The 27811-nt window shown below is 29.2% G+C and overlaps 5 protein-coding genes across 6 annotated transcripts; 3 read left to right on the forward strand and 2 right to left on the reverse strand.

The window, feature by feature from the left end:
- Positions 1–3119: 3119 nt before the first annotated feature.
- On the forward strand, positions 3120–7564 carry Bm4790 (SH3 domain-binding protein 5, putative; the record flags this gene model as incomplete). The annotated part of the gene is made up of 10 exons (XM_001897023.1): positions 3120–3192; positions 3512–3659; positions 3900–3999; positions 4776–4919; positions 5209–5442; positions 5544–5624; positions 5979–6158; positions 6403–6569; positions 6755–6941; positions 7445–7564. The coding sequence occupies 10 exons, from the start codon at positions 3120–3122 to the stop codon at positions 7562–7564; spliced, it is 1434 nt and encodes a 477-aa protein (XP_001897058.1).
- Positions 7565–9388: 1824 nt separating this feature from the next.
- Positions 9389–10521, forward strand: Bma-mrpl-35 (the record flags this gene model as incomplete). Of its 2 annotated transcripts, XM_001897022.2 has the most annotated exons (4): positions 9389–9498; positions 9740–9878; positions 10208–10315; positions 10399–10521. In XM_001897022.2, 4 exons carry the CDS (start codon positions 9389–9391, stop codon positions 10519–10521), a joined length of 480 nt encoding a protein of 159 aa, XP_001897057.2. The 2 variants fall into 2 exon arrangements, with proteins under 2 accessions (XP_001897057.2, XP_042930963.1); XM_043075029.1 differs by lacking the exon at positions 9389–9498 and having other exon boundaries at positions 9813–9878.
- Positions 10522–10914: 393 nt separating this feature from the next.
- Positions 10915–17248, reverse strand: Bm8738 (Protein kinase domain containing protein; the record flags this gene model as incomplete). Its single annotated transcript, XM_043075030.1, has 13 exons — positions 10915–10960; positions 11234–11371; positions 11505–11647; positions 11890–12015; positions 12218–12350; positions 12783–12907; positions 13142–13291; positions 13560–13685; positions 14058–14246; positions 15266–15359; positions 15570–16111; positions 16357–16509; positions 17222–17248. The coding sequence occupies 13 exons, from the start codon at positions 17246–17248 to the stop codon at positions 10915–10917; spliced, it is 1992 nt and encodes a 663-aa protein (XP_042930964.1).
- A 1102-nt stretch (positions 17249–18350) lies between these two features.
- Positions 18351–20670, forward strand: Bma-cope-1 (Coatomer epsilon subunit family protein; the record flags this gene model as incomplete). Its single annotated transcript, XM_043075031.1, has 7 exons — positions 18351–18443; positions 18622–18797; positions 19293–19392; positions 19671–19862; positions 20065–20205; positions 20401–20484; positions 20554–20670. The coding sequence occupies 7 exons, from the start codon at positions 18351–18353 to the stop codon at positions 20668–20670; spliced, it is 903 nt and encodes a 300-aa protein (XP_042930965.1).
- Positions 20671–22416: 1746 nt separating this feature from the next.
- Bm3233 (Fes/CIP4 homology domain containing protein) lies at positions 22417–26996 on the reverse strand (the record flags this gene model as incomplete). Its single annotated transcript, XM_043075032.1, has 12 exons — positions 22417–22661; positions 23045–23244; positions 23581–23633; positions 23845–23944; positions 24124–24263; positions 24654–24837; positions 25083–25258; positions 25571–25787; positions 26102–26262; positions 26465–26588; positions 26738–26853; positions 26958–26996. The coding sequence occupies 12 exons, from the start codon at positions 26994–26996 to the stop codon at positions 22417–22419; spliced, it is 1755 nt and encodes a 584-aa protein (XP_042930966.1).
- Positions 26997–27811: the final 815 nt, after the last annotated feature.

A 27811-nucleotide genomic window follows, 5' to 3' on the forward strand; every position in this document is an offset into this window, starting at 1 on the left:
ATTTTTACATCGTCTATGTCTGATAAGCAAACATTGGTAAAATTGTTTTTATTTATATATAAGGCTATTGCTATCAGAGACAATGTGACTCTGCTAAAATATCGTCTAATAACCTGATACCATCTGATATCAAATGCAAATTTGATTCTAATGAAAATCCATCTTGAAACTCGTGAATATATAATTGAAATGGCAATTATTTCAAATCTTTTTTTTTTTTGATAAATATTCAAATTATTCAAATCCATTCAGTTATTATCTAAGTCTCCTGCATAAGTCATGTGTAATCTGCGTGACCTTAACATATGTTTCAAATTGTTTTTCCAAGGCAATATCACAGCTAAAAGTTTTATTCGTTTCCGTATTCGAAAAACTAAATCGAAAGTTTTTTTAATTAAAAATTTGCACTTGATATCTAAAAGAGTAATTAAAAGCTGGTCAACTGTTTTTAATTTATCATTTTTCCTATCATTCTAACATAGCATAAAATTCCATATCCAAAGTAGCATCATTGTTTGATTAAGAGTATGACTGATAATTTTATTTTTGATTTTTAATGGATTCTTTGAGGTAAGGGAAATACGTAATTGTTTACAAGAAAATTATATATTATATGAAATTGTAATAGCTAAGGCCAAGCATTTTCTCTCAAATTTTTGAAATGATCTTTTTAGGAAGTAAACATGATCCAAAGATAAATAATGTTCTATTTATGAACTAAACACATTGCGCAATCCACCACTGGTTTTATAATTTTGGGCAAACATGTTTCATTTGCATTTCCCTTAGGATCTAAAAGATATTTTGCACAAAAAGGAATTTAATCTTGTCATCACGGATATCCTTTTTATCATAAATGATAACAAGATGACACATCTAAGCTAAGCTTCATTTCATATTCATATTAAATTACTTTCTTTCCTCTTTTCTTAATTATTGTTTTACTCCTATTTGATAAAATGAATGAATGAGGAAATAATCAAATAACGATCAAGATTGACTTTAAGCCTTTCCACCGATATACTTTAACTATATTTTATATTTATACTCTTTCCCTCCACTTTTTCAAGCAATACTCATTAAAATGTGCAATCTTTCTTGAAAATTTGATTTTTTTTTTTTTTTTTTTTTTTTGATTTTGATGTAATACATTCATTTTCCTTATTAGTTGGGTTGGGTAGTTAAATTTTAAAATATATCTTGTTTTAAAAAAATTTTCAACAAATTGTTTGCCGATGTTTTCAAAGGCAGGAGTGGAGAGTTTTTTTTTTTTTCCTTTTCTGTTAAATAAATAAATTTTACTACATTTAAACCGGTAATGAATTCTGCTTGCATCTTTTTTCTCTGTTTTCTCAGAGACTTTTTCGATCGAAGATTTTATGAGATTCTTTTGAGAACTGTGACTGTGTATTAGTTTTATCAGCAACCATCACTGTACTGTATTGTACAATTGTGATTCGTGTAATAGCTGATTAAACAACCATCAATATGTGTATTGTATCAGTTGTGGTTCTTACAGTAACCGATTGCTGACCATCAGCATATGCGTACCGTACTATATGGTTGAGGTTCTTGTAGTAGTTGATTAACAAATGTCGGTATATGTATATTGTACCATACAATTATGATTGACAACCATCGGCATAAGTATGTCAATATTAACTATATAATACGACATACCTATACTGTATTACATAATTGATTAATAGTCATTGGCGTATGTATACTCTACTGCATACCTTATTGGTATATTTATTAAGCAGAAAAGATTTTGTATTATTTTAAAGTTTATCATATTGTTTTGCTGCTATGTTGAGGAAGATGGATAATGTAATGAATGTTGAATTCTCTGAGTAAGAGAAATATCGGAATGATTGAGAAAGAGATTTTGTATGATATTGCCTTCATTACTGATAATAATCGTTGTGCCAACAAATCTTGTTCCTTTTCCTCTGAACTTCACCTCAGGCTATATCTATTGAATGGAATGATAAAAGAAGATAAGACATGAAAATATAACTGATTATAGCGCGTCTGTTGCAACGATGCATTACGATTTAATTATATGATATTGGTCGAATTATTTTCAAAAATTTCTATTTTTGATCATTAATTTTACACATATTAATCAATCATATATTGCTTATAACTAATTAATTACCTCTTTTTATGTCTACATGTTTACTTACACTATATTTATGTATTACATTATCCATATTAATTCACTATTCATAACTCATATCTTTTATGCCTATATTCATAATATTTATATTCATATCCATACCTTTGCATTATCTGTAACTTTTTATTCATATTCTATCCTCTTTTCTCGCATCATTTAATGCATCAAAGATTATTTTCATTTTGTTTGCTTATATTTGTTCAATTATTTGCTTCTTTTTTGTGCTAATGTATTCATCACATTCCTTAATGTCTGTTATGTTATTTCCTTTCAGAATTCTTACTTTTTTCGCCTTCTGTTCTTTTTCTCTTGAACTATTCTTTCATGCTTCTTTTCGTAGAAAATATCTTTTCAAAAATTTTTCACAAATATTCATCTTTTCGTATATTTATTTCCCATTAATTTTTACATCTCATTTATTCTATCATTTATATTTAAATTAGAATTTCATTAATATTAAACTTAGTGTATTATATGTGAATCATGGCGATACTTCTTTATCTTAACCTCCTTTTTTTTTTTCTCAATTAGAACATATCCGTATGGACTTTATGTAAATATTTTGTGTTAAAATCATAAAACTGTCTATTAAATTTACGAAAAAAAAAACGTGAAATTTTAGAACTGAAACTACCCCATCTATGATTTTTTTAGCTCTCTGAAATATGCATGATTTATTTCATACGCAATATATATGTTTTATTTACTTATTTTATTGTTATTGTAAACATTAATGAGAAATAGGTTATGTTCCATTCGTTTCATTTTATAAATTTTAGAGAATTTTGAAACATAAGATATTGATATTTTCCTTTTTCAGCAGCAAAAATAAATTGGCAATAATTAATTTATTACTATGTTTCTAACAACGTGTACAGTTCTGTTCTGAATTTTTTTTACAAAAAAAAGAAAAAAAAAAATTGAAGAAACTATCCGGATGAATGCGAGTGATGTGATTTTACACAATGATACAAATGGGCCATCAACGTCAAAAGAGCCATCTACAGCTGGTAATGATTGATATTTAATTTTCATCGAACTGTTGGATTTTTATTTTCATCACTATTCTTTAAATTTTGCTTTTTTTTTTCTTTTTCATTTTGTAATAAAAACAATCGTTGTAGAATGACATTATAACTTATAAACATGATATAAAGTAATGATTAATATAATGAATATTGAATGCAGTTTGAATAATGGTATAATATCAGGATTTATGAATACAGTTATGATATAAATTGTAAATATATTGCAAATCATGTGATGACATGATATCAATAAGTGTTTATTTTTCAGAAATAATTGTAGGATAGATTTATATATTTATAGACGAGGCAGATTATATATTGGATGAAGATTTTCGGCTTGATGCTAAACATTTAAATCGTGTTCATGAGGAATTAGAAAAATTGAATATTGCGACTGATGTAATCAATAAATTGGAATTACAACTTGATGAAGCAAGAGCTACCTTCAGGTATATTCGAATTCACATGTTCTTGTACTGCTTTTGGAGTTTTCATACTTTTGCACTGTGTCATATCATGGTGTCCCACTGATATTTTATGAAATTTTAGGCAGAAAAATGGAAAGTTCAAATTAAATTTTTCACAATAATTATTTGATTAGTAATATTCATGTTAAAAGATTTGGTTATATTTGATGCATTTAAAAATATATATTTCAGTCTGAGTTTTAGGATTATTTTTGCTTTCAGGAAAATTCAAACTTCCTGGTCTGAAAAATTGAATGAATTAAGTCGTAAATATGGTTCAGCTATTGCGAAAGGTCGTCCTTATTATGAAGCAAAGCTTAAGGTGAATCTAATAAAACTTTTTGTCATTTATAATTTTTATATTGAATGAAAGGTAGTGTGGTGTTAAAAAACTATGAAATATTTCATATTCATGCTAATGTACGTCTGAGAATTTCCTTTTCCTATGAATGTAGCATTTTAATGCAGTATTATTAATCTTAGTTACATAAAACAATGAGCAAAGAAGCTATGCTTTAAAATTTTAACTTTAGAATGCGCTAACTTTAGAATTCTATTTCTCAATTATAAAAATATGTGAGATATGTTAATGATATTTTTGTCTTGGAATTTATGATTTACCAGCTGATGTAGCAGTTGCATTAGAATAAATTTCTAATCATTCACTAATTTTAGTAATGAAAGTATTTGATTTCATCATAGTCAATTAATTGTTGGGAAATGGCGGAATTTCGTGATCCTGAAAAAAGTCTTTTATTTGATTGTATATATTTGTTCAAAAACATAATGATTTGGATATTAAGTAGAATGATTATTATCAATTCAATTAGCAATATTAGCAATCTTATTTAGATCAATGATGTTAGATCTATTTTAGTATGTATTTTAACATGGTATGATATATGCTAATTCCTTTTTATCCACATTAATGATTGCCTTTTGTGGAAATCCGAATAGATCAATCAGCGGTTATTACTAAAAATCAGCAATTTTACTAATCATATAGTCATCTTCAGGTTTCTCATTAGAATTTTAAGGAAAAAAATGAAATAATTTTTGTACCATTTTTATTCATAGAATATTTTTTTTTTCTTTAAGGAGAGACGGTTGCGTGAAGAAGCGCAAAATGCCGCGATACGTTTCGAGCGTGCCAATTCAATGCATGCAGTAGCAAAGCAACAAGTGAAATTGACCCAAGATAGTTTAAATCGACAACGAAGTATCGAACCAGAATGTTTAGAGGTTAAGATTGTTTACCTGTATTCTACTGCTAATACCACATTTATTTATTCTAATTTATTAATATTCGTTTTTATTTTGGAATTAGCGTCATAGGTGTGTCTTTATGACATGATTTTGCTGCCACCACAATTGTTAAGTCATTTTATAATATTTAATCTGAGGAAATTAATTGAAAGTATATATCAGCGTTATAATTAGAGCAGTTTGTTTCATAATTTTTTCCTGAAAATCTTAAGAAACCTATAAAATGTCATGTAAGGGTGGAATTAGTTAATTTATTATTTTACAGGTTTTGAACCATCATATTCAACGTGTAAATGAAGCGGAGCAAGAACGTATAGCGGCTGAAGAGCTACATCGTTCAATATCGGAGCGTATGACGCAGTTATCAAAAGAAATTGCACAGATGCTAGAGGCAAATGCTCGATCTATTAAGAAAAGTCGACATTATTTTGAGCAACGCATCGAATTTACAAGAATTTTGGAGCATCAGAAAAGTTTAATTCTGAAGCTTGAATCTGAGGTTATTATGACAGTTTTTTTATTCCTGATTTTTATCTGCAAAGTATTTTTGGATACTGCAATGTTTTTAATTATTTTCAATAATGCTGATGATTTTTAAAGGTCCGTCAGAAAAAGTATGATTATACATCGTCGTTGAGGAATTTGGAGCAAATATCAGATGCTATACATGAAGAGAGAAGTGTATGATTTTTTTCAAATTAGCTATATCTTTGCAATATATTTGATAATAGGTAAATGTAAATGTACTCAGTGCAATATTTTATTCGTGTTTTATTGGTCGAAATCTTTTAGTAATAAACTACTACTAATAATTAGAGCAGTTTATTGCTCTAAAATAAAAATCATTTTACAATAATGATGGCTATTAATTCACATATTCGAGTAATTCAATAGCAATAATAATCATGTGCTTGCCAAATTTTTTTTTATCAAACTACGTTCTCATTCTTTCCGTAATGTTTGATAACAGATAGTATATGGTAGCAATTGAAAAATATGTTTTGTTCTGCACTGTATTATTTTCATATTTTATAGTTATCAAGTGTGAGACGTGAACCTGGTGTTGGTTGTGATTCACCTGACTTACCGTCCTATGAGGTAGCATTCAGTAAAGAGAAAGCGCAACGTCGAGTTGAAGAGGAAGAGGAAAGGAGACGTAAAGCAGATATAGCAAATACTATTGCTCTCGAAGGGATTAAAGTAACTTTTGATCAGGTGTGCTTTTTTGTTTAGTAATTTTTTTCCGGTGAAGAAATAATGGATTATAATTTTTTCTGTGTAAAAATTGATTATGCTTACCTCCTGGGAAATATTACTTAAAGTGATGTAACTTTTTATTTTAAAAATGGTGTCTTTTCCGAATTATCCGATTGTTATTGTAAACATATAAATATATTTGTGACTTATTATAATGTGAAATAACGTTTTTTATCTGGTAACATTTTTTATCACTTTTTAGCTTTCTTTGGATTGCGATAAAGCAATCGATCCTGCTCTGTTTGATGATTCACCTGAAGCGACTGATTCAGGTGCAGGTAAAGATGGAACTCTCGGTTCTGGTGTTATATTACTTGCGCAACAGTTGATTCTTAGTCAGGGCAAATTGAAACAAAATAAAAGCGTTAGGTAAAACTACATTTTAATTAATATACAGTTCATTAGAACAATAAGTACTGTTTTTATGTACTGTTTAAGAATAGATCATTTTAGGCAATATTTTATCTCTCTTTCTCTTTCTCTATCGTCGTGAATATTTTTTCAAAATTAGTAAGCATACTGTACAGAAGATATCATTAATAGTAAATATTTAGGTTATCAGCAGATTTGACTGATTTTCGATATCGCACTGAATTGCCCGTGGGCGCAGCTACAACAGGAACAATTTCTTTACCTGATGGCAGTGATAGTGATAGTTCAGTGGAAAGCAATCATACGGGAGTAACGATGAACACAGATGATTTATCAGGAATGCTTCGAAGTCATTCTCAAATGATTGAAGTAAATTTGTGCTACATATCACTTCGCTATAATAAAAAAGAAAAAGCAATAGTTGTAGATTAGAACTATGATATAAATTATGAGTGTTCTTTTAATTTAGTTTAGAACTATTCTGTTTCATTTCTGTTCATCGTTAGCATATATTTTCGACTTAATTTTCTTTTTTAAAGTGAAAAGTACAATGAAATAAGGTGGTAAACTTAATATGCCTTATAAACTTTGTTTATTTGATGATAGCAACAGCAAAGTAGAAGAATATGTTAGCGTAATAAATTTTTTATTTCCATATTATTGTCAGTAATATTGGTTAATGTTTGTTAAAAGAAGAAAGAAAGAAAAGGACGATTTATAATTCGTTTATATTAAATAACATTTCAGACGTTCCAGGTAGTCCATCATACATAACGACGTACATGCAAAAAAAAAAAAAAAAAGTGGAAGTTATTATCTTTTTTAGGTTATATTAATCAGTTATTCAGTAGATTAAGTTATTTATTTTTCAGGAAATTGATGAATGTGCTCAGCGTACGGAAACTATATTGCATAATGATTTGAATGTTATTCGTAGAACTGGAAATGATGATGTAGAGCGAGATAGCGGCCATAGTTCATCAAGTTACTAGTCATTTGTTGCGATTCTCTATTTCTTCTTTTTGGTTATCATATTTCTTTTCTTTCTTGACATTAGAAATGTTTGATGAAATAATATGAACAGCTACATTGTTCGTATGTTTTTAAATATTATCACTTGTATTATGATTTTATTAAAATCATTATAACATCATTCTTATTAACTAAACAAAAGAATAAAGCACACATTGACAGTACAACGTTCTTAAGTCTTTTTTTATGTCTTGCCACGTTTGGATAACCTTTACTCAAACGTTTTTACAATTTTTGTATATCATGCGGGTAGTTGAAATTGTTAAGTATTCCATCTACTTAGGTCCATTTTATATCTCTGTTCCTATCCTTTGCACCATTTGCAGAATATATGCACTTTCTGAAAACGTTTCAATTACTTTAATATTGTTGTACGTAACTGTATCAAGTAATTTTGTCCTTGGAGGTATTAGGCATTGACATTTCTAGGTTTGTGTTATAGTCTTGATGAATGATGGATATAATTAAACGAGTTCGAAATCGATGAAAGATGAAGTTGAAAGTAATTTCTAAAGAGCAGGAATTACTTTCTGGAAATATGAATTAGTCATTTTGACCATTTAATCATTAGACCATAAATTTATTCATATTCCAGTGCATTTTATATTTTTCATTATATATCTGTAAGATCTTTCACGTTCAAAGGCGTAATATTGATTTGTTTTCTGTAATTAATTAATCTGAGTACTTTTAAAATTTCCGACATTAAGTAATTTGAATTAAGTAATGAAAGCTCTTTTCAGTGCAAGGGAGATGTCGTAGGTTACGCTGAAAAGTAGCAGAAATTGTAAGGCAGCTTTCATTTAGTTTTACTAAGTTCAATTAGTTTTACATTCATATGTATTCTTTTAACAGTGATTCATGTTGCAAATAAAATTTTCAAGGAAATTTATTCAATTTCCGCAGATTTTCGATATATTGTTCAAGTGTTTGTGGGTGTATGTTAGAATACTTATAATTGCCGAAGAGGATGACATTTACTTGTGTTGAATTTGATCTATTTTAATGCGTTTCAACTTATTTGTTCCATCGTTTCGATACATATCATGCATATATTAATGAAAACAGACATTTGAATTCACAAAATAGTCATGAAATATTGCTAAGCAAATGAAATCAGACATAGATTCCTCGGTGGATTTTTAAGTAATCAGGAATATTTTCTCGTCTTGGTACTAGTGAGCCAGCTTGTTCAAATGTAATGTATAGTCTAAAGTGATTTGTAGGTGTATGTATGCGCATATTCTTTGTTATGTATATGTGTTAATGTCCAATTGAGTAAATGATGTTATTGTGATAAAGAAAATGTCAATTTCGGCTGATAAAATCATTATATTGCTGATTCTGAACTTTCATGTTGAACGTATCAGCATAATTTAGCAGCATTATTTATTCAAATAATATGAAAAATGATTTAATTATATGAATGGAGTAAGTTGTGGAAATAATAGCAATTTAAAGCACAATTTCTAATTTTCCGGAAGCATAACACGTGAAGTGGTTGAAGCTATCTGTTGGTGCTTGTCACTACTGTATAAACAATATTTCCAAATAATCTAAAAAATAAGAATTTAAAGAAGTGCAGAAGTGAAGATTGTATGTGTAGGTTTAAGTTTATAAAAGATTGTATTATAAACGGTGGGGAAAAATTTTTTTTTTATTCATTCAATGTTTTTATCCCGAAAAACATATGAGTTTGTTGAAAGAAAAAAACTTTTCAGATATGGTGACGTGTTATTGAAACGTGAAGTAGCGGAAGTGTTTTTTCAAGGTTTTGTTCTACTATGACAATATTGTTGAATGGATGTAAAGTGGTGCCATTGGCGGTTAAAAATGGTTTCGAGATTACGAAACGTGGTATTGCAAGGATACCGCATTGGGAATATCATATCAGGTGCTTATCTGTACTATTAGGATTGAGCAATCAGATGAAATATGAAAATCTTATTTTCTCATCAGTGAATCTCATCTCAATTTGAAACGATTATTATGTAGACCACGGGTTATTTTTGATAATTCCTATAGGAATAGCATTTGCATTATTTATATTTCTCCATATAGAAACGTTTAAAATTTCATGCTTTTTTATATGATAACAGAGCTTTTTTTTGTATTTGGTCTCATCGTAATTCTAGGTTTGATCCAAAAGAAGGGCGCAAAAGACCGTGTCAGGATGTACTGGATCGTTTCAAACGGCTTAATAACGGCATGTGGATACGTGCACAAATGGGAAGGAATGTGAAACGGTATAAAAAAGATGAAACCTTTTTAAAGGTTGATTTCTTAAGTTTTTACTTTTTTGATAACAAACCGAAATTTACCAATTAAAAACCGCAAGTTACAAGACACAACTTTTTGTTTCCTATATGATTGAAGAAGTACACTGAATATAGCTTCAATTTATTGACAATGTAGCTTCAAGTTTGAATGAATTTAAATGAAATTTTTAATATTGGAAATAATTCTTTCGCTTACTTGGGAAAGTTTTAAAAATAATGTCGATTATTATAGAAGTAGTATGAAAATAATCCTAATTCCTGACTGCTCTATTCTTCTTTCGATACGTGTACAGTAAATTATGTAAATATTTGTGTTAATTTTAGACAAGTTACTATTATGAGACATGTACAAAAGAGGAATGCTGGATGCTAGATCGTATGATGACACCATTTTGGTTACGACCGAAATACTATATCGATGATCCTTATGAGGTTATAATTTTTCTAATCAATTTGTTTTGAAGAAATATCAAATTTAATTTAGTAGAAAATATACTTTAAATTGTTTGTTGCAGCCTTACAATGTACGACATGGAATTAAATCACCAAGGATCGGTTTGAATGGTAAATTTGCACGAGAGCGTCCAAAAATTTTGCTAGAGGATAGTATTGCTGATCGTTATTTTCACGATCGTTAGATTGATTTCAAATAAATAGCAATGACATAATTAAATGTCATTTTCTTGTTTTGGGAGATAAAAATTGATGCACTATCTCTTATTGCTATTACATTAATTATGTTGTTTAATAAAATATGCGACTATAAATGTCCTATCGTTGTAGTTTACAAAGAAAAAACTCTTTAAAAATGATGGTTGAATTAATCTTACACACTTATAAATTGAGTTAATAAATGAACATTATGTATAAATTACTATGTACTAATTGTATTAGTCATGTTTCCCTAAAGTAAGAAGGAAGAAACTGGAAGAAAGTATAAGTTTATACTATCGTCATCAAAGGTTAATTGTGATTATCATCATACATAAGCTAAAAATCATACATATCTCACAGATGTTAAAGAAGGTCATCTATCGACGTGATTTCTTCGCTCTTCTCTTGGAGCTTCTCTTTGAGCTGTAATTTGAAAAAAAAAAAAGACGTGTTGATGTAAACAGTTTGAGCAGTTTGCTTCTCATAGATAGAAATATATAAAAGTCCATCTTAAATTTGAGAAATACTTTAATTCATTGGATTTGATTAATTATTCAAAATACAGCATGCATATGCATATTTCTTCCGTCACACAAAACATAATAGTAACATAAAATATTTCTAAAACTATGAATTACATATCAATTAATTACTGTGTAAGATTTCATTCGTTCAAATATTTCCTAATATACTTACCTTTTTTTCAATTTTAGCGATGATTTATTAGCAGAAGATGTCGACGATTTTGATTTATAATGATTCATTTGCATATTTCTACCCGTTTGTTTTGGTGTGCTAGCAATAATATTAGCTTGCTTTTCACTAATATCATTTCTGAAACAAAGAGAGAAATAAAAGCAAAATTCATATCCATTCTCTTAAATATTTCTAATCAAGAAATCATTATATCATAAGTAATATGAAAATGACAAATAGGAAGAGTAAAATAATAGAATGTTCCACTTACTTTGTGGTCAATTTCATCAATACGGATGCTACGGTATGCATTGTTGGCCGTTTGCTGACATCAGCATTCCAAGCTTTCTTACAAAGTTCTTGAAGTATATTTGGTACTGTAGGAGGTATCGATAATCGACTACCTTTCAGAACCTATTAATGAATTTTAAAGGAAACTAAGAATTTATGAGTCTGTTTTCCGTTTTTCTATTAAAATATATCATTTTGTGTATGAAAAAAAAAAAAAAAAAAAAAAAGAAAGAAAGTTTTAATTATCAAAAATGTCATTTGAAATCTTTAAAAGTTAGTTAATGAATTTAAATATTATGTCATTTGTGAGAGATATTTTTCCATTCATTTAAATTGTCATGGAAGAAATCTGAATTAATTCATACTTCAGCTTTAACACGTGCTCGATCCCAGCCTGCATAAGGTTCTGTAGCATCATTGAAAATTTCCCAAACCATAACAAAAAAGGCCCACGTATCAGAAGGAAAGGAATAAATTAGCGTCCGAAATACCTTCATAATTTACGCAATTATTTAAAGTTTTTAATTAATACTCGACAATTGCTAAAATCAAGAAACGAAAAAATCAATAATCAATTTTAGATTAGCGCACCAATTACGATTTTTTTTTTTTTTTTTTTGAAGCATAGACTAAATGACAAAGTTTACAATTTCAAAAAGTTCAAAATAAAAAATTATTAATAACGAAAATTACCTCAGGTGCAATCCATCGAACAGGTGCTTTATCAGTGGGTTGCAATTTATATTGAGGTCCATAAGTGGACATACCAAAATCACTCAATTTAACTATTTCGCCTGTATACAAACAATTACGAGTTGCCAAATCCCTAAAATAAAATTTTAAATGATCAGAATCTCACCCATTTTAACTGTCTAAATTTTATTATCGTAAAATGATAAAATGATACCAGTTTGCGGTGCAAAGATTAGGTCATTTTTCTCCAAATTACTCATTTAAGTCTCATGCAATTTCACTTTAATTATTGAACTTTTGTATTGTAATAAATGATATATTTATTACAATCAAGGAAACTATGTATTAAAAGTAATTTAATTATAAAATTTTAAACTTCATTTTTTCTATTTTTTTTTTTTTGGTGACTGAATTTTTTTTTTTTGGTGACTGAAACTCAACTCACATATATATAATATAAAGATATCATCATTACATTATGTAAATTTATTCCATAAATTAAAACATTAAAATTAATAAATTCCTTCGAATATTAATAAAGGAATAATAAAAATAGAATATAAACCTATGCATAATATTTTGGCTATGTAAGTAGGCTAAGCCAAATGCAGCATCACGAATCATTAATAGTTTATTTTTCATTGAAAGATTATTACCATTCTTCCTAAGAAATACATCCAATGCACCTTCCTGAAATTTTGGAAGAAAAATCTATGAAATTCAAATTGTTTTAACTCAAACAAAAAAAAAAAAAAAAAAAAAAATGTTGTCGCTTGGTAAAATTATGCAACTTTTTGAAATTCAAAGCAAAAAACAAAAAAAAAAAAAAAAAAAAGGAGAAACAAACTTGATGTAAACTGGATGTGGATTTTAATTTTGATATCAAAAAGAAGATTACTAATTAAATATAAAAAAAAAAATTACCTTGACAAGTTCCATCACAATCATTAAAGGTTCCTTTCTATTAGCAACCCCATAAAACCGAACAATATTTTCATGTCGTAAATTTCGTAACATTCGAACTTCACACATCGCTTCACGTACTTTTTCTTTTGTCATTGCATCACATTTAAGCTTACAAAAGAAAAAACGGAAACATATTTATTTGCTTATGCTTAATTGAATGTAAGAGATATGAAAAATATGAGAAATACTTCGTTTGATAAAATAAGAAAAAGATAAGCCTAATTATATAGGTGAGGAAAAAAACCGGAAGTTTCTCGACAAGTATTGATTAATTTTGCATTTATTCAAGATATTATTTAAATTATTACGTAATTCAAACTTTAAAGAAAAAAGAAAACTTAAATTTATGTAAAAAAGCATTCATTTTATTGCTTACAACTTTAACAGCAGCTTTAACATGAAATCGAGGAGTAAGTGCAAGATTAGCTGAATGTACTTCACCAAATGCGCCTTCGCCAAGTTTTTGAAGAAGTTGCAACTGTTGATGTTTCAATTCCCATGACTAAATAAAAAAGAACAAAAAAAAAAAAAAAAAAAAAAAATATTTCTTACGCTTAAGGTATAAAATTTACACGTATATGAAGAATTATATTAGTATGCGATAATTTTTTTTTAATTACTAAAAATGTAAAATGAATATGATGATGGCAAGAAATTAATGTTTTATTATGCTAAGAAAACACTGTCATACAATCTTACTATTGGGAGTAAATATATAAGAAGTGAATTTGTTATCATATAATAATATCTTCTTAATGAGAATAAAATGTTAACTATCAATACAATGAATAGATGAATAAAATAAAAATGAAATTTCCTACAACAAAGAATTAAAATAGTATCCGTGATGACAATAATTAATTAAAATATATACTTGCGTGACAATTGGATTTTTTAGTAATACACGTTCTTTTAGTATTTTAAATCTATGTTGAGCATAATAATTAACCAAATCGGTAATTGTGGGAAATGTACGACTAGGTTTTATTCCATATCGATTTTTCAATTTGTCGTAATGCAAAATGATATGATGCTTGCCGTGCCATGCAACTGATAAACATAGCTTAAATAAATGATAGCTTTAATTGATAGCATAATATAATTTTATGCTAAGAAAAAAAGAAAAAAAAAAAAAACGAAGATCTTTAAAGAGATTTATAAATGGAAAAAAAATAGAAAAAAAGAAGAAAAGTAGGAATAATTGATCAGAAACAAGAACATTTGCAACTGAAACGATTGTATGATTCACGAAATATTTCCCCACATTAATCTGATAACTGTTTCTCTTTGTGCTTGAGGCTTTTGATTGATTACTTTATGATAATTTAATGACTTTTAAAAAACCTTGAAAATTATTTATGTTAGGCATCAGAAATGGATAAAAAATTGGATAGATTTCTGATAATGTGATAAATACCGTGTTAACGTGATATATTCCATAATAACACAAAGTAATTAATCAAAATATAATATGATGTGATTAATACAATGTAATTTGATTAAGTTATTCAAATATCTTCATGTCTTTCAGATCATTACTTGAGATAAATGGATTGTGACCAACTTTTACTATATGTTCTTTTTTTTTTTTTTTTTACTATATGATCTCTAAGATGATTGGATAAAAGATAAAAAAAGAAAAACAAATTCATAAAAATTAAATAAGCTTTAGGAATTATTTAAGCATTAGGAATGGATGGATTGAGAAGATGAAGAAAAATGATAGAATTTAAATTAAATAAGTAGTTATCAGAATTCAAATTTAAATCATTCCTAAGAGAACAAATACAAAACTTGTTAGACATTCTTCTCAGTATTTTTTCTTCTAGAGATTACTGCTAAATACTGTCACATGCTTAATTAACTGGCGATAACCTCACCCACTTTTATTCCTATCTCTAATTTACATCATTCGATAAACTTAATCCAAAACTCATTTGACAATTAAAATATATTACAATTAATTCATTTCGTGTTTATAAAGTAACCAAAGAATTTCATGTTTTCAATTTTAGCATAAGTTCTAGGGAAATGAAATATTTTCATAATGTTAATGTTATAATTATGAAACATTTCATTTACCTTTCGATCTTCACCAGAAAAAACTTCGGTAGTTCGTAGCAAAAAATCACCATCAAGTATGCAAAGCATATTTGCATCTTCACGTGGCAGAAATCTAATACTTTAAATTTACTTTAAATGAAACACAAAAGTAAGCTGTAACAAAAAAAAAAAAAGACTTGGTAGCGTATGTGTGAATGACTATACTTGTAATTAGGTAACACATGATGACATATAATGGTTCATAAATACTAATTTTCTTTTTCTATTTAAGATTTTTTAAAATATCAAATGAGAAGTGAAAAGTAAAAAAAAAAACACGAACCCATGAAAGTAATCATCTTCATCATCACCAGTAAATGTCGACGGAATAGTAGTTACGGCACCAGTAATAACTTTAGCTGATTTCATGCTAATCTTTGATACACTTTCACCTTTTCTCGCTATTGCAGACTTTGTTGGCGAAGTTTTCATTGTTATAATGGGAGATTTTGTTGCCGGAGATCCTATTTTGGGAGATTTTATTAAAGGTTTTGTTTTTGTTATTGTTGTTATAGTTGTTGTTGCTGTTGCTGTTGTTGCTATTTTTGGTGATGTTTGAACTGGTGATGAAGCATGACTTGACGATGACGATGCTAATATTTGGCTATCATCTTTTTGCACTATATTTGACATTTGTAGCAATGGTTTCTCCGGTTCAATTCTTAACAAATTCTCATTTTGTGAATTTTGCGTTGATAAAATTTCCTTCAATTTTTCTCCCTCTGTTACAGTAGTATTTTCAAATGTTCGCAACTGCAAATTATTCACTGTTTCATTTGATTTCACTTTTTCGTCTACTTTTCTGTTGGATTCATTTTCTTCCACCTAAAATTATTCTAAAAACTAAAATTATTTTAATTAATGCTAGTTAACAATTGAAAGTAAATAAGTAAATTTCAAATTAATAAAATATATTCTTGACAAATATTCCACTAAATCGAACCTCAAATAATTTTAAACAAATAAATTATATGATAAAATTGACAAGGTTATTATCATTCCTAAATGTATTATCAAATAGCAAATCATTCTCTGTAAGTTGAAATTAAGGAATAAAAAGATAAACGAACTTTTTCCATAGAGATAACACTTGGCTGCGTAACATTTTCTTCATCTATTTTAACTGAATCCAGTCTCTCCTTATAGTTACTCTTACCTTTATCATTATCATTCTCATGTGCATTTTCTTCGTCATTTTTTAACTGTTTCAGTTGTAAAATATCCTTAAAAAATGTAATCACTAGAAATTACCCATCTGATATGTTTGTTTTAAGTAAAACTTTATTTCATCAACAATCTTCCTTCAATCAAAAATCTCTAATAATAATAATAATAATGAATTTACTTTTGCCACATTTCAAATGATTAAGTTTTCTCTTCTGTAAAAACTCACATGATATGAAGTTAAATTACATTTAATGAAATATGTCATTGGAATGATTTAATATGATATAAACTAGTAGGACCATTTTCCTAATTAAATATTCAAATCTTAGCTCGACATATGGGTCTAGTAACTTTCTGGAAATTAATTTATTAAATAATTAATTACAAGTTATATATATATATATATATTTATGTTCTGTAGTTCCCTTAAAATTAAACCATAAAATGTATTTGCATTATTTAAAAAACAAAATTGAGAAAAAAGAGAAAATTTTAACTGAAAAATAATTGATTCAATTACTAATTACTTTCATAATTGTGCAAAAAAATGAGAATGGGCGAAACTCCATATGTGCTTTGAATAATAAAACTTGAGTGCAAATTTCAAATGGATGATAAATTTTAAAGAGATAACAAGAAAAAAGGAACAAAATTAAATACAATTCAATTTCATTTAGATAGAAATAAAGGTAAACAAACAAATAATTTTTTCTTTTAATTATATTTTAAACCAAAATTAATAAAAATGATATAATAATTTTAATATACTTGTAAATTTCTTTGTTTCTTTAACATATTCCTCGTTCAATTTTTGTCTCACACTTTAGTTTACAACTTTATTCCATCAAAATTTCTATAACATAATATTGCAATGGATTCAATAAATTAAAAAAAAAAAAAAGGAAAACATAAACAATAATAATAATTTCTTTAATTAATACCTATCATTTTACATTCTTCATTCACACTCATCTATTTTTGAAAGAAAAAAATTTTTGTTACTTTTTTTTGTTAATAATGATTTGATCTCCATTTAAAATTTTGCCCTATTTTTAATTGATCTGAATTTTTTTTTAAAAAAAAGAAGGAAAAAAGATTTTTGCAATTGATATTAAACTGGAATATTTTTGCAATTAACTTTAATTTGACAGCTAGAAAGTAAGTCAATGATTCCAGTGGAATGTGTCATACCATAAGTTAATGAATACAAATGAAATTTAATGTATTACCAGTCACTATTTGTACTATTTTAATTTATATGCAAATTACAGAAATTAAAAAGAAAAAGAAAAATACAAATCATATAAGAAAAAAATTTAATTAAGTAAAAAATTTCATATACTATATGAATAAAATTAAAAACCTAAATGTAAAATTTGAAATAATTGTTATGTGGAATTTTTAATTTAAATCAAAAAATGAGGCAAAAAAATGCATTTGTTGCCAATTATAAAAGTTGAAATTTTTCAGTGGATACAAAATTTTTAATTTAAAAAAAAATTTTTTTCATGTTGAATTTCAAGATAACTTAGCTACAAAAAAAGTAAGTAAAGACAATAAAAAATAAGAATTTATTGATTAATTCAATAAGTCATACTTAACTAAAATGTAAAAACGTTAAATCATGAACAAAATAATAAATTTGAATTTGAATGTGTAATATCGAAAGCATAACAATCGTGATCCTCAAATTTGCATAGTTGTATATTGCGGACGTGGTCGTATGCAACGGGTTATGAGCAGTTAGTCACGCTTGGTTTTGAGGACATTGTCTGGTTTCTGCATGACTGAGCTGTATGTGTTAGGTTCGGAAGTGCATCCGCTGTTGGAATTACAATGTAGGTTCAGTTAAATAGTTCACAAAATATAAATTAGTCATTGTTTACAGCATCAAACGATGACTAAAGCTAATGATGATGTGGATCATTTATTCGAAGTACGTAATAATTTCTACCTTGGAGCATACCAAAATTGTATTAATGAGGCACAAGTGAGCTTTTGCAGTTTTTATAAATGTGAGTATATATACGTTTTACAGTTCATAACAACTGTGGAATAAATTTCAGCATATTTATGGTGAGAATTTTACTTCAGTAATTAAGAGTTGTGTCTTATTTAGCACATACTGACACAATTGCTTCTCTTTTTTTTTTTAGTCGTATTTGCAGAATTTACAAGTGAAAGACGAAAATGATAAGTTGCTGAAGGATGTCTTTATGTATAGAGCATATCTTGCACAAAATAAACCAAATTTAGTGCTGAGTGAAATTGAAAAAAGTTCAACTTCACCTTCTCTAAGAGCAGTACGACGTTTTGCAGATTATTTGGCCAACCCAGATAAAAGGTAAATAAAAGACGAATAATTTCCGAAGGAAGAAAGAGTGTTTAAAATAGAATGTAAAATATTTGGATGAAGAATGATAGACAGTTTTTTTTTTTTTTTTTTTTAACGAAAGAGGATGTAAAAGTTATAATTTGGTTCCTGGTGGTGGTTATTAGTAAACTGGAATCGATTTCGTTTTCATTGAAGATCCATGAAGTTTTCTCAACGTTTAATATGTATATGCATTTATTGTAGTATTTTACAGTTAGGAAGGAATGATGAGCATAACTTTTTAACCTTCTTTAAATAGTATTCTTTGGATCTTTGAGAACCCAGTCAATTATACACTCTCGAATTTTACGAAATATATTATAATTGGAAGATTTATCATTTACTAAAGATCGCTAAAGTCACTATAATATTTTAATAAGTGTGAGAATCTTAATATAGCCTTCTAAAGTCAGAAAGGAATTCCTATGCTTTTATTTCTCATTTTATTATTCGTGCATCTTTTAGAGCAGTAATAATGAAAGAATTTGAAACAGAGCTGAACGAAGAGATTCCTCACAACGAAACTGTTTTATTATTAGCGGCTCACATGTATATTCATGAACGAGTATGTTTTTTTTTTTTTTTTTTTTCCTTTTTAATGTTTCCTTGTCTTTACTTATGAGGGTACCGTTAGTTTTCCTATTTTTTGCTTGTTTGCTATGGTGGTAACTCGTGACTATTCCGGAACTTTGAAGTATGATGTAATTGAACAGGAAAGTTTTTTTCATTCATATTCAAAAATACAATTGGGATTTTCAGCCAAGGGATTCTGACCGTATAAGTTTTAAAATTAACAATATCACTTATTCTGTGCATTTGATTTCTTAACGTAAGTTTTTCTAGCTTCAGAATGTGGAAGAAGCATTACGCTTGCTCTGTCAGTGCGATTCTTTAGAAAGTAAAGCGTTGGCTGTGCAGTGTTTACTAAAGATTGATCGGATAGATCTGGCTGTGAAAGAAATTAAAAGGATGCAAGAAATAGATGAAGATGCTACTATAACTCAGCTTGCGCTTGCTTGGGTCAATATCGCGCTTGTTAGTTTCTGTTAAATTGTAAAAATCCTAATGGAGTTCAGCTATTTAAGCAAACTAATCATACTGCATATAAAAGTTAATGTGAAAAAAAAAATGGAATCTGCATTAGACGGCTTTTCGATAGGACAGATGAAATGGATAAGTGCGATATTCTGAAAATTATGTTTTACTGTTCATCAAACATCTAAAATATACTTTCCAGGGGAAAGACAAATTGAAAGATGTATTTTATACTTATCAAGAGATGATAGATAAATATGGCGCAACACCACTTTTACTAGTTGCTCAGTCATCGAGCCTGATTCAACAACAAAAATATGAGGAGGCGGAAAAATTACTTCTAGTTAGTTTAAATTTGATTTCCTAAAATTTCTTCCTGCAGCAGAGCTGCAGTAATAAATCACGCTTAGTACATAAATGGAGTATGCCTGAACTTTTCACACTTTCTGCATCGGTAACTTTTTAGACGACTTATTAGCTCCTACTGAAAGGACTTTTGCTAAGGAATATTGGGATACATGTAAAGAAATTATTCCAGGAGGCACTACAAAGAGATGCTAACAATGCAGAGGCAGTCATAAATTTGGTTGTTGTCAGCCAGTATCTCGGAAAAGCACCAGAAGTAAGCAGTCCTGTTGAAATAAGGTTCTATTCCGGAGACCTGTTATAGATAAACGAAGTTGTATTTCAGGTTACGAACCGGTATATCAATCAGTTAAAGGAAGGCTTCCCAAATCATCAGTGGACTCTTGACTACATTGCTCGTGAGAAAGCTTTTGAGCGAGTTGCATTAGAAGCGGAGATTTGAATTTCTTTACCGCACTCACTTTTCTTTTCTGTGATCACTGTTAATAATTTATTCACATTACGAAGTTGCAAAAAAAAATCAGCAACAGTTATTGAGTATTTCGATCGAGTGGCTAGAATATCTGTGGGAGATGCTGCTCTTTACTTGCGTGTTGGACCAACCTATGGCTGAGCAGAATGTATTTTTTTGAGACCCCACTCGGTTTTAATCTCTTTTTGCAAGTATTAGAGCACGAAAGTAATGCACAAGCCCATTAACCCTCACATTCATAGAAAATGCAGTGATTGCTAAATAAAAAAGTTCGGGCAGAAAACACTGGGGGATTTGAGTAATGCGGAGGCAGGAAGTATTGCTATAAAAAGAAAAATACAAAGTGAAAGATCAGAAAACTAGATTGGAAGCATCATTTACAAAATTAGTGTGTGGGGAGGTGACGTCGCTCTATAAATCAAATACAAAAGAACCTTAAAAACACTCCTAATAGGAAACTCGCAATTATATGCTAAATTGGAGGATTCATACCGACGCCAGATACGATACCATGGGTGTAGTGTCTTGGTTTGTTCAGTGTAATTGAATGGTGTATGTTCAGGGAACAGTGAAACCTCTTAGGAGTTCGGAAATCTTAAAAAAATTTTTTAAACTCCAATTTGTTAGATCATTTTACCGAACTTTGCCTTAGTTGTAAAAGAATGATCTACCTGATTGGAATATGCTAATAGAAGGATAATTTCCATGCTTATTTGGATCTTTTTCTTAACCCGTCTGATTACTTTTCGGGGATTTCCAATATTCACAAAGAAATATAAAGAACTTTTTGAAGGCAAAATAAAGCAACAACTAAACATTATGGATGTAATGGAAGAGAGGGCAAGTCTATTGACACATACCAGTAAGCTCTCCCAATGTGAACAACATTTTCAGTTGGACTAAACTAGGCAGCAAAAAGCAAATGGTTTAAAATAAGCACAGGAGTAGCAACTATCAACAGTAGTAGTTTGTAGCGGAATTATTAATAATTATTGAGCCAAAAAGGAAAACACATTCACGGTCATAAAACTATAAAAAAGCGCTTATAGAGGAAGCGATACCTCAACAATTTCATCAATTTATGCAATAATTAAACGTGGAATGACCCGAACTCCACTTGCAGACTAACAACAGTATATGGTTTCGAGACAAACATGTAAACCGAACCAGATAAAACAGCGAAATTTATAGTGTAAAATAAGATCCTTCCTGCTTAATGATAACGCGCATAAAATGCTATTAAGGACCAAATATGTGAAATCCAGAAATTCAAATATTGAGCATTTCAATTTATGAAATAAAAAAATATGCACATGATAAACATTTAAGCCAACTGAAAAAGCAATGTTAACAACTTGGAGCTTTGTCTTAGAACGTTACTAGGTAAACATGGTCATTTCAAGAAATACTATCGTAACTCAATGATCTGTTCGTACCAACCTGATCTAAAAGTACCGGGATGGTTTCGTATATAATACACTTTGAACTATGCTCAAAGAGATAAATACAGAAAAGTCAGTATTATTCAGTTAACAGCACCAACCTAAGACAACATCAAATTAAGACAAAAAAAAACCCCTTATTTTATTATACCAAGCAAAACAGCAAAACCGACCTACAATTCATTTATTTATTTCGAAATAATAAATGATCTAAGGTCGTTCAATTCCACATCGAACAAAAAAATAACAGTGCTTTCCCATCTTAATGAGGTTCCTAATCAGGATACCACCTACAGTGCAAGTAAGATGTAGGGACGAAACCCTCACGCGCCGACGAAACATGCCTAACTCGAGTCCAACCATCTCCTTCATCTCGCTCTAACAATATCATTTCATCGCCTTCTTCCATGGCCATTGTTCCCTCACTGCCACCTTCAAATGCATATAATGCAGTGCAAGTGCCTAACGCCGGCATGTCGCATTCTTCGTACACTTCTGATTTTTCCACTATTGTTGCTTCTAAATTACCAATTAATCATCAAAATTTAAACTAACACAATTATTACTCAAACTTGTCTTATCCCAATATCATCATTTTACACTTTCACCGCATGATGTGATCGGCGAAATGAGTACAATATTGTTGGACTAAAGCGCATTTTAAAAACTTAAATTTCATTCCCTCCTTCATATACTGTAATGCGCCCAATAAAGAGCTTTTCTTGAAAAAACAAAACAATTATTGACCAACTAATCAATTCCCAATCACAGGATTAAAAGATTAAGAAATTTGTTCAAGCTAGGAAATATTAGTTATAAAGTCCAGGACACTAGTATAACAATTAAGAACTGAACTGTACTGCCTTCATTAGGTTTGAAAAACAAAGTGAAATGAAGCAAACTTTTTGTGGGTTCGGGTGAAGTTGCTTTCTGATGACCAGTGATAGGAATTGAACCATCAGACGAAATCGACTCTTCTGAATAAGATGAACGATGAATATTAATTGTAGTATTCGGGGTTGCTATTTGACGTGGAGAGGACTGTGAAGGCGTACTCAATCCTGACTGACACGGAGGAGGTGGTCTCGTTGGAGGTTCTGATCTGTAAATAATGAATAAGGAACCTTAAAGATGATTAAAGGCAATTACTGATATATATATATATGTTTCCGAGTCCTCTAAACATGTATAAGGAACGGACACATATAGCTTCAGAATCCTTCGCACACTTTACTTTCTTCTGTTGGCAAAACAAAGAACTTTCTAGTGACCTAGAATGTGCTGCGAAAATCATAAAATAATGTTCAACATTTTAAACTATATCATGGTTCTCAGTGAATGTTTAGTTGATGAAATATCATGTTAAGAAAAGGATCGTTTAATGGCCTTTCTATAATCGTGAACGATAGCTAACATCAAGAGTGGACTATGAACGTACCCGATAACTGATATCGGTATATTCAGTTCGGTTTGCGCTTCTGACAACATTGCCTGAAACGAACACACTAATTACACATATTCCTTACAAGTACTAATGTCCTTTTGATCATACACAGAGATTTTACTCCTCTGTACTGGACATTAACATGAGCAAAAAATAGGTTCAATTAAATTCTGTATAAAATGGAACTGAACTGTGTTATCAAATCGGATTAAAAAAACCTGACAAATGAAAAAAAGAAATCATAAAAGGGGAACATACTTTATACTTTGCTAGTTGTTGGTTTAGAACTTCACATTTCTTCGTATAAACTATAATTTCTGAATCCACATCACTTGCATTACCTAATTTTGGATTGTCTCTGTAAATCAGCTACATATTTAAGTTGAAAAAGTGAGGAAAAAAAAAAGACAATAGAGATGGAAGATAAAACCAATGATCAATAGGTAATTTTGATCACCACGTACGCTTGATAAAGTAGTTTTTAACTTAAATTTAATAAGCAATAAATTATAACCAAATAGTCCATTAACCACTTACTTATAAACTTGCAACATTTTCGCAGCACCTTCACGACTCTGTTGATTTTTCGCGATTTCTTTTTCAATATTTTCAATTTCATGTTGCAGTCTTCGACACCTTTGCTGTGGTGGATAAGAACGAAAGTCAATGGTACCATCCTAAATTGAAATCCACTTACTGATGAAAACAATGTTTAAAACAAATGTTGCAAGATGACAACATTAAGTTATAGTGAAAACCTGATTTTGTTGCCTATACGACCGTCTTTATTAGCAAAACCAGTATTGTGGATTTATTGCGAATTTAGTGTGTGCTTCCGCTATGAAAACTTAACTGACGACTGGCTATGTTTTCATATCTTTGAAAGAGATGATCTAATAAGCACTCTTCCTGAATCTAGCGAATTATGAGATTACTTCGTCAGGCCACTCGATATGGATCAATCTCACCTAAATATTACTTTTATAATCTACCCAATTTATACTCCAAAGGCAATTAATCATTGATTTAAACAGTCGTGTCGAATACTAAAATAGAATTAAAACAACCTTTCTTGAATGATTATTGCCTCGAAAAAGTCCCATACTAGGTTTTCGATTGATTCGTACCATCGAACCATTTTTTGTTGGCCGTTTCATTGTCTCCACACTACTTGTACCTTCACTGGTAATAATTGCTGACGGAGATCCGAAATCTTCGAAAGTGAACGGCTGAGGATGTGCATAGCCCGATCTGCAACAAACAACACGATTTAAACAAACGGTATCTCTTACAACGACTCATTTTTAAATAACAAATGACAGCAAATTTTAATGACAGATCAGAAGAGGCTAAAACTAAGTGACTGAATAAATAAACATTAACAATGCCACCTGACTTATGTAATATTAAATAATAATGATATAAATCTTCACAACTTCATATCTTCCTTTGAATACATAATTGTTCAACCAATATAAAATTCAAAAAAAATGAACCTGTAATGCTCAACAACACTAGCACTATCGTTCAAAGGCGATATTAACTGAGCAGCTTTTTTCATATCATCGTAGCATCGTTGGATTATATTCATCACCTTAGTCTCCGCTTCAATACTTTGCAACATCAATGATTTAGTTTCGCTTATTCGCTCCTCATCGACTGTTCTCAAACGCTGTAATTTCCATACAATCATTTATCGCATGCATTTATCTTATATCGAAATACAAATTCTCGCAAAAAAAAGTCAAGATAAAACAGATTTTTAACAAGAATGTTTCTTAATTGAAACTTTTTATATTTAAATAATTAAAAAGACAATAGTGTATCGATGGTGAGGATTAATTTAAAACAACCTTAACTTCTCACCTTCTTTGGAAAAAAAAGGTTAAAAGTGCTTGATGCATGAGTAGAAAAACAAGCTTAATTGTAAAATAGCTACAATAAAAATGAAAAAACATTGGAGATATTAAAAACGATTATAAACCTCCAGTATCTGTGGTAACAGTTGACTGTAGTGTTGATGCTGCTGTTGATTGGCAGCCTGCAATGCGTGTGCATAATTTTGTTTCGCATCTTCACATATTTGTGTCCTTTGCATCGCGTTATTTTTGGCTCTTTCCAGGTCTGCCCGTGAAAGGTCCATATTCTTTTCAGCCTTATCGTACTTTAAATGAGCCACTTCAGCATCTTTGAATGTCTTGCTATAAAACCAAAATTTTCAAATACAGCAAGCCATACTCAAGCATAAAATTTTCAAATATAAGCCAAACTAATACTTAATTTCTCCAAATTTTTCTTATGACTTCTCAATTAATACTCTCCCCATTAATATTATCCGATAACCTCAATAATTATAATCCTCATCTAATGAAGAAAGAAAACTATATTAAACACAGGATAAGGAGAAGACTATTCAATATTAATGAGTTTGCAGCAGCAGTTAAACTTCCAAAATGACTAATTATCACCAAGTTATTTCGTTTAACTTATTACCAGGGAAAAACAAAGAATGTACCAATAATTCTTTTGAAATTTGAACATATTATCAATGGAAGCATTAAGGACACCATTAATAATATGCAGCTCATTTAGATGATTTTTGCGAGCTGCGCGAAGTGCAGCACACTTTGTTAATAAGGCCGGGTGAATATCCTTCCGCAGACCTTCCGCAATAACCTGCAATTATCGACAGTCGACCCTAAGATTAGTACAAATGCAAAAATTGAAGAACAAGAATTTTTAATTTTCTTTCAAAGTATAACCAATTTTATGCAATATTCATATGAAATTGACCAATTTACAGAGAAAAAACAAGATACAACTATAATCAGTGAACGAAATAATCTTATTTACGCAGAAATCTTGATATCGAAATAACCTCGTGTTGACCGGCAAGACTTTCAACTTCATGCAGAATGGAATGAAACGAACTGATAAATGTATAAGCTTTGGTTAACTCTTCATCTTCTCTTTTCTTCCCCAAATTCTTTTTTACCAAAGCTCTGCAAGAACAACATTTTCAGATTTGAGATGCTACGTAGAGGACAGAAATATGCTATAAAGATGAGATGATGAGATAGCTGTTTGAAACAAATAAAGATGGAAAAAAGACATTTAAATAAACACCAATTAAAAAAAAAAAAAAAAGAACCTTAATCTGGCCGCGTATTCATCTTCAATCGCTGCTCTTTCTTTCAGAAACATTCCATATTTCTCCAAACTTTCAATACCCTTTTGCGTATGAGAAGCCAAAATGTCTATCTGATCCTAATTAAGCAGTTTTTTATTAACTGGTCAAAACTTCACTATTTCTTTTTTGTTGCTTTGCTTTCTTTTAAATATTTTTTAATTTTACAAAAAATATTTTTTACCCATAAATCGGCCCAACTTGCCGTAGTGGATGTAGCCATTATCGAATAAAATATTGCCCATCAAACGTTACCACTCTACAATACAATGTTTACTGCATGATATGAAGTAGTCAAAAGTAGAGTTTTAAATCGTAACACATTTATACTATAAGATTTAATAATTAGCCTGTTATTTGTAGTGAAAAGATCAATTATGCCAATATATTACATAAATTTGGAAAGACTTGAAGCACCTTTAAGCACAACAAACTTTTTCGAGTGAAAATATGAGAATTGTAGCATTGTTCCGATTAAAGTTCAGAAACATCTGAACAAACATGCTAGAAACTATAACTGAAAGTGAAAATTTCCTCACCATATGGACACACGTGAAATTTTCTATACATGCATATGCATTCGTTAGAAGAAAGGAAAAAAGAAACAATCTGATTATCAATCAATTATTACTATAACCTGTTTTCAACTAGCCCATCATTCCTTAAATATTCCTTATTATCAGCTATTACCAGCTAAATTACATGAAGAATTATTTAGCTGTATTAAATGATTTATTATTTACACATTCCACATGTAAAGCCTACTTGGTTATTTAACTAGTTCATTTATTTAAAAAACGTAGAGCTATGTTTACATGTATCCTCGAAAATACATATTAATTCATTACAAATTATAAAAAATATCTTTTCAATTTTAACTCACGTACGATACAACGAAATCTACATAGATTAAAAAAAAATTTTTTAGTGAAAAACGAATCATAATGTAAAGATTTCCTCAATGCATATCTTTGAATAATGTTGAAAGTTAACTAAACCTAGTGACGGATGTACTCTTCGTATGACAAATCCTATGTA

The sequence above is a fragment of the Brugia malayi genome, assembly GCF_000002995.4.
Source record: "Brugia malayi strain FR3 genome assembly, contig: Bm_v4_ChrX_scaffold_001, whole genome shotgun sequence".
Lineage (NCBI taxonomy): Eukaryota > Metazoa > Nematoda > Chromadorea > Rhabditida > Onchocercidae > Brugia > Brugia malayi.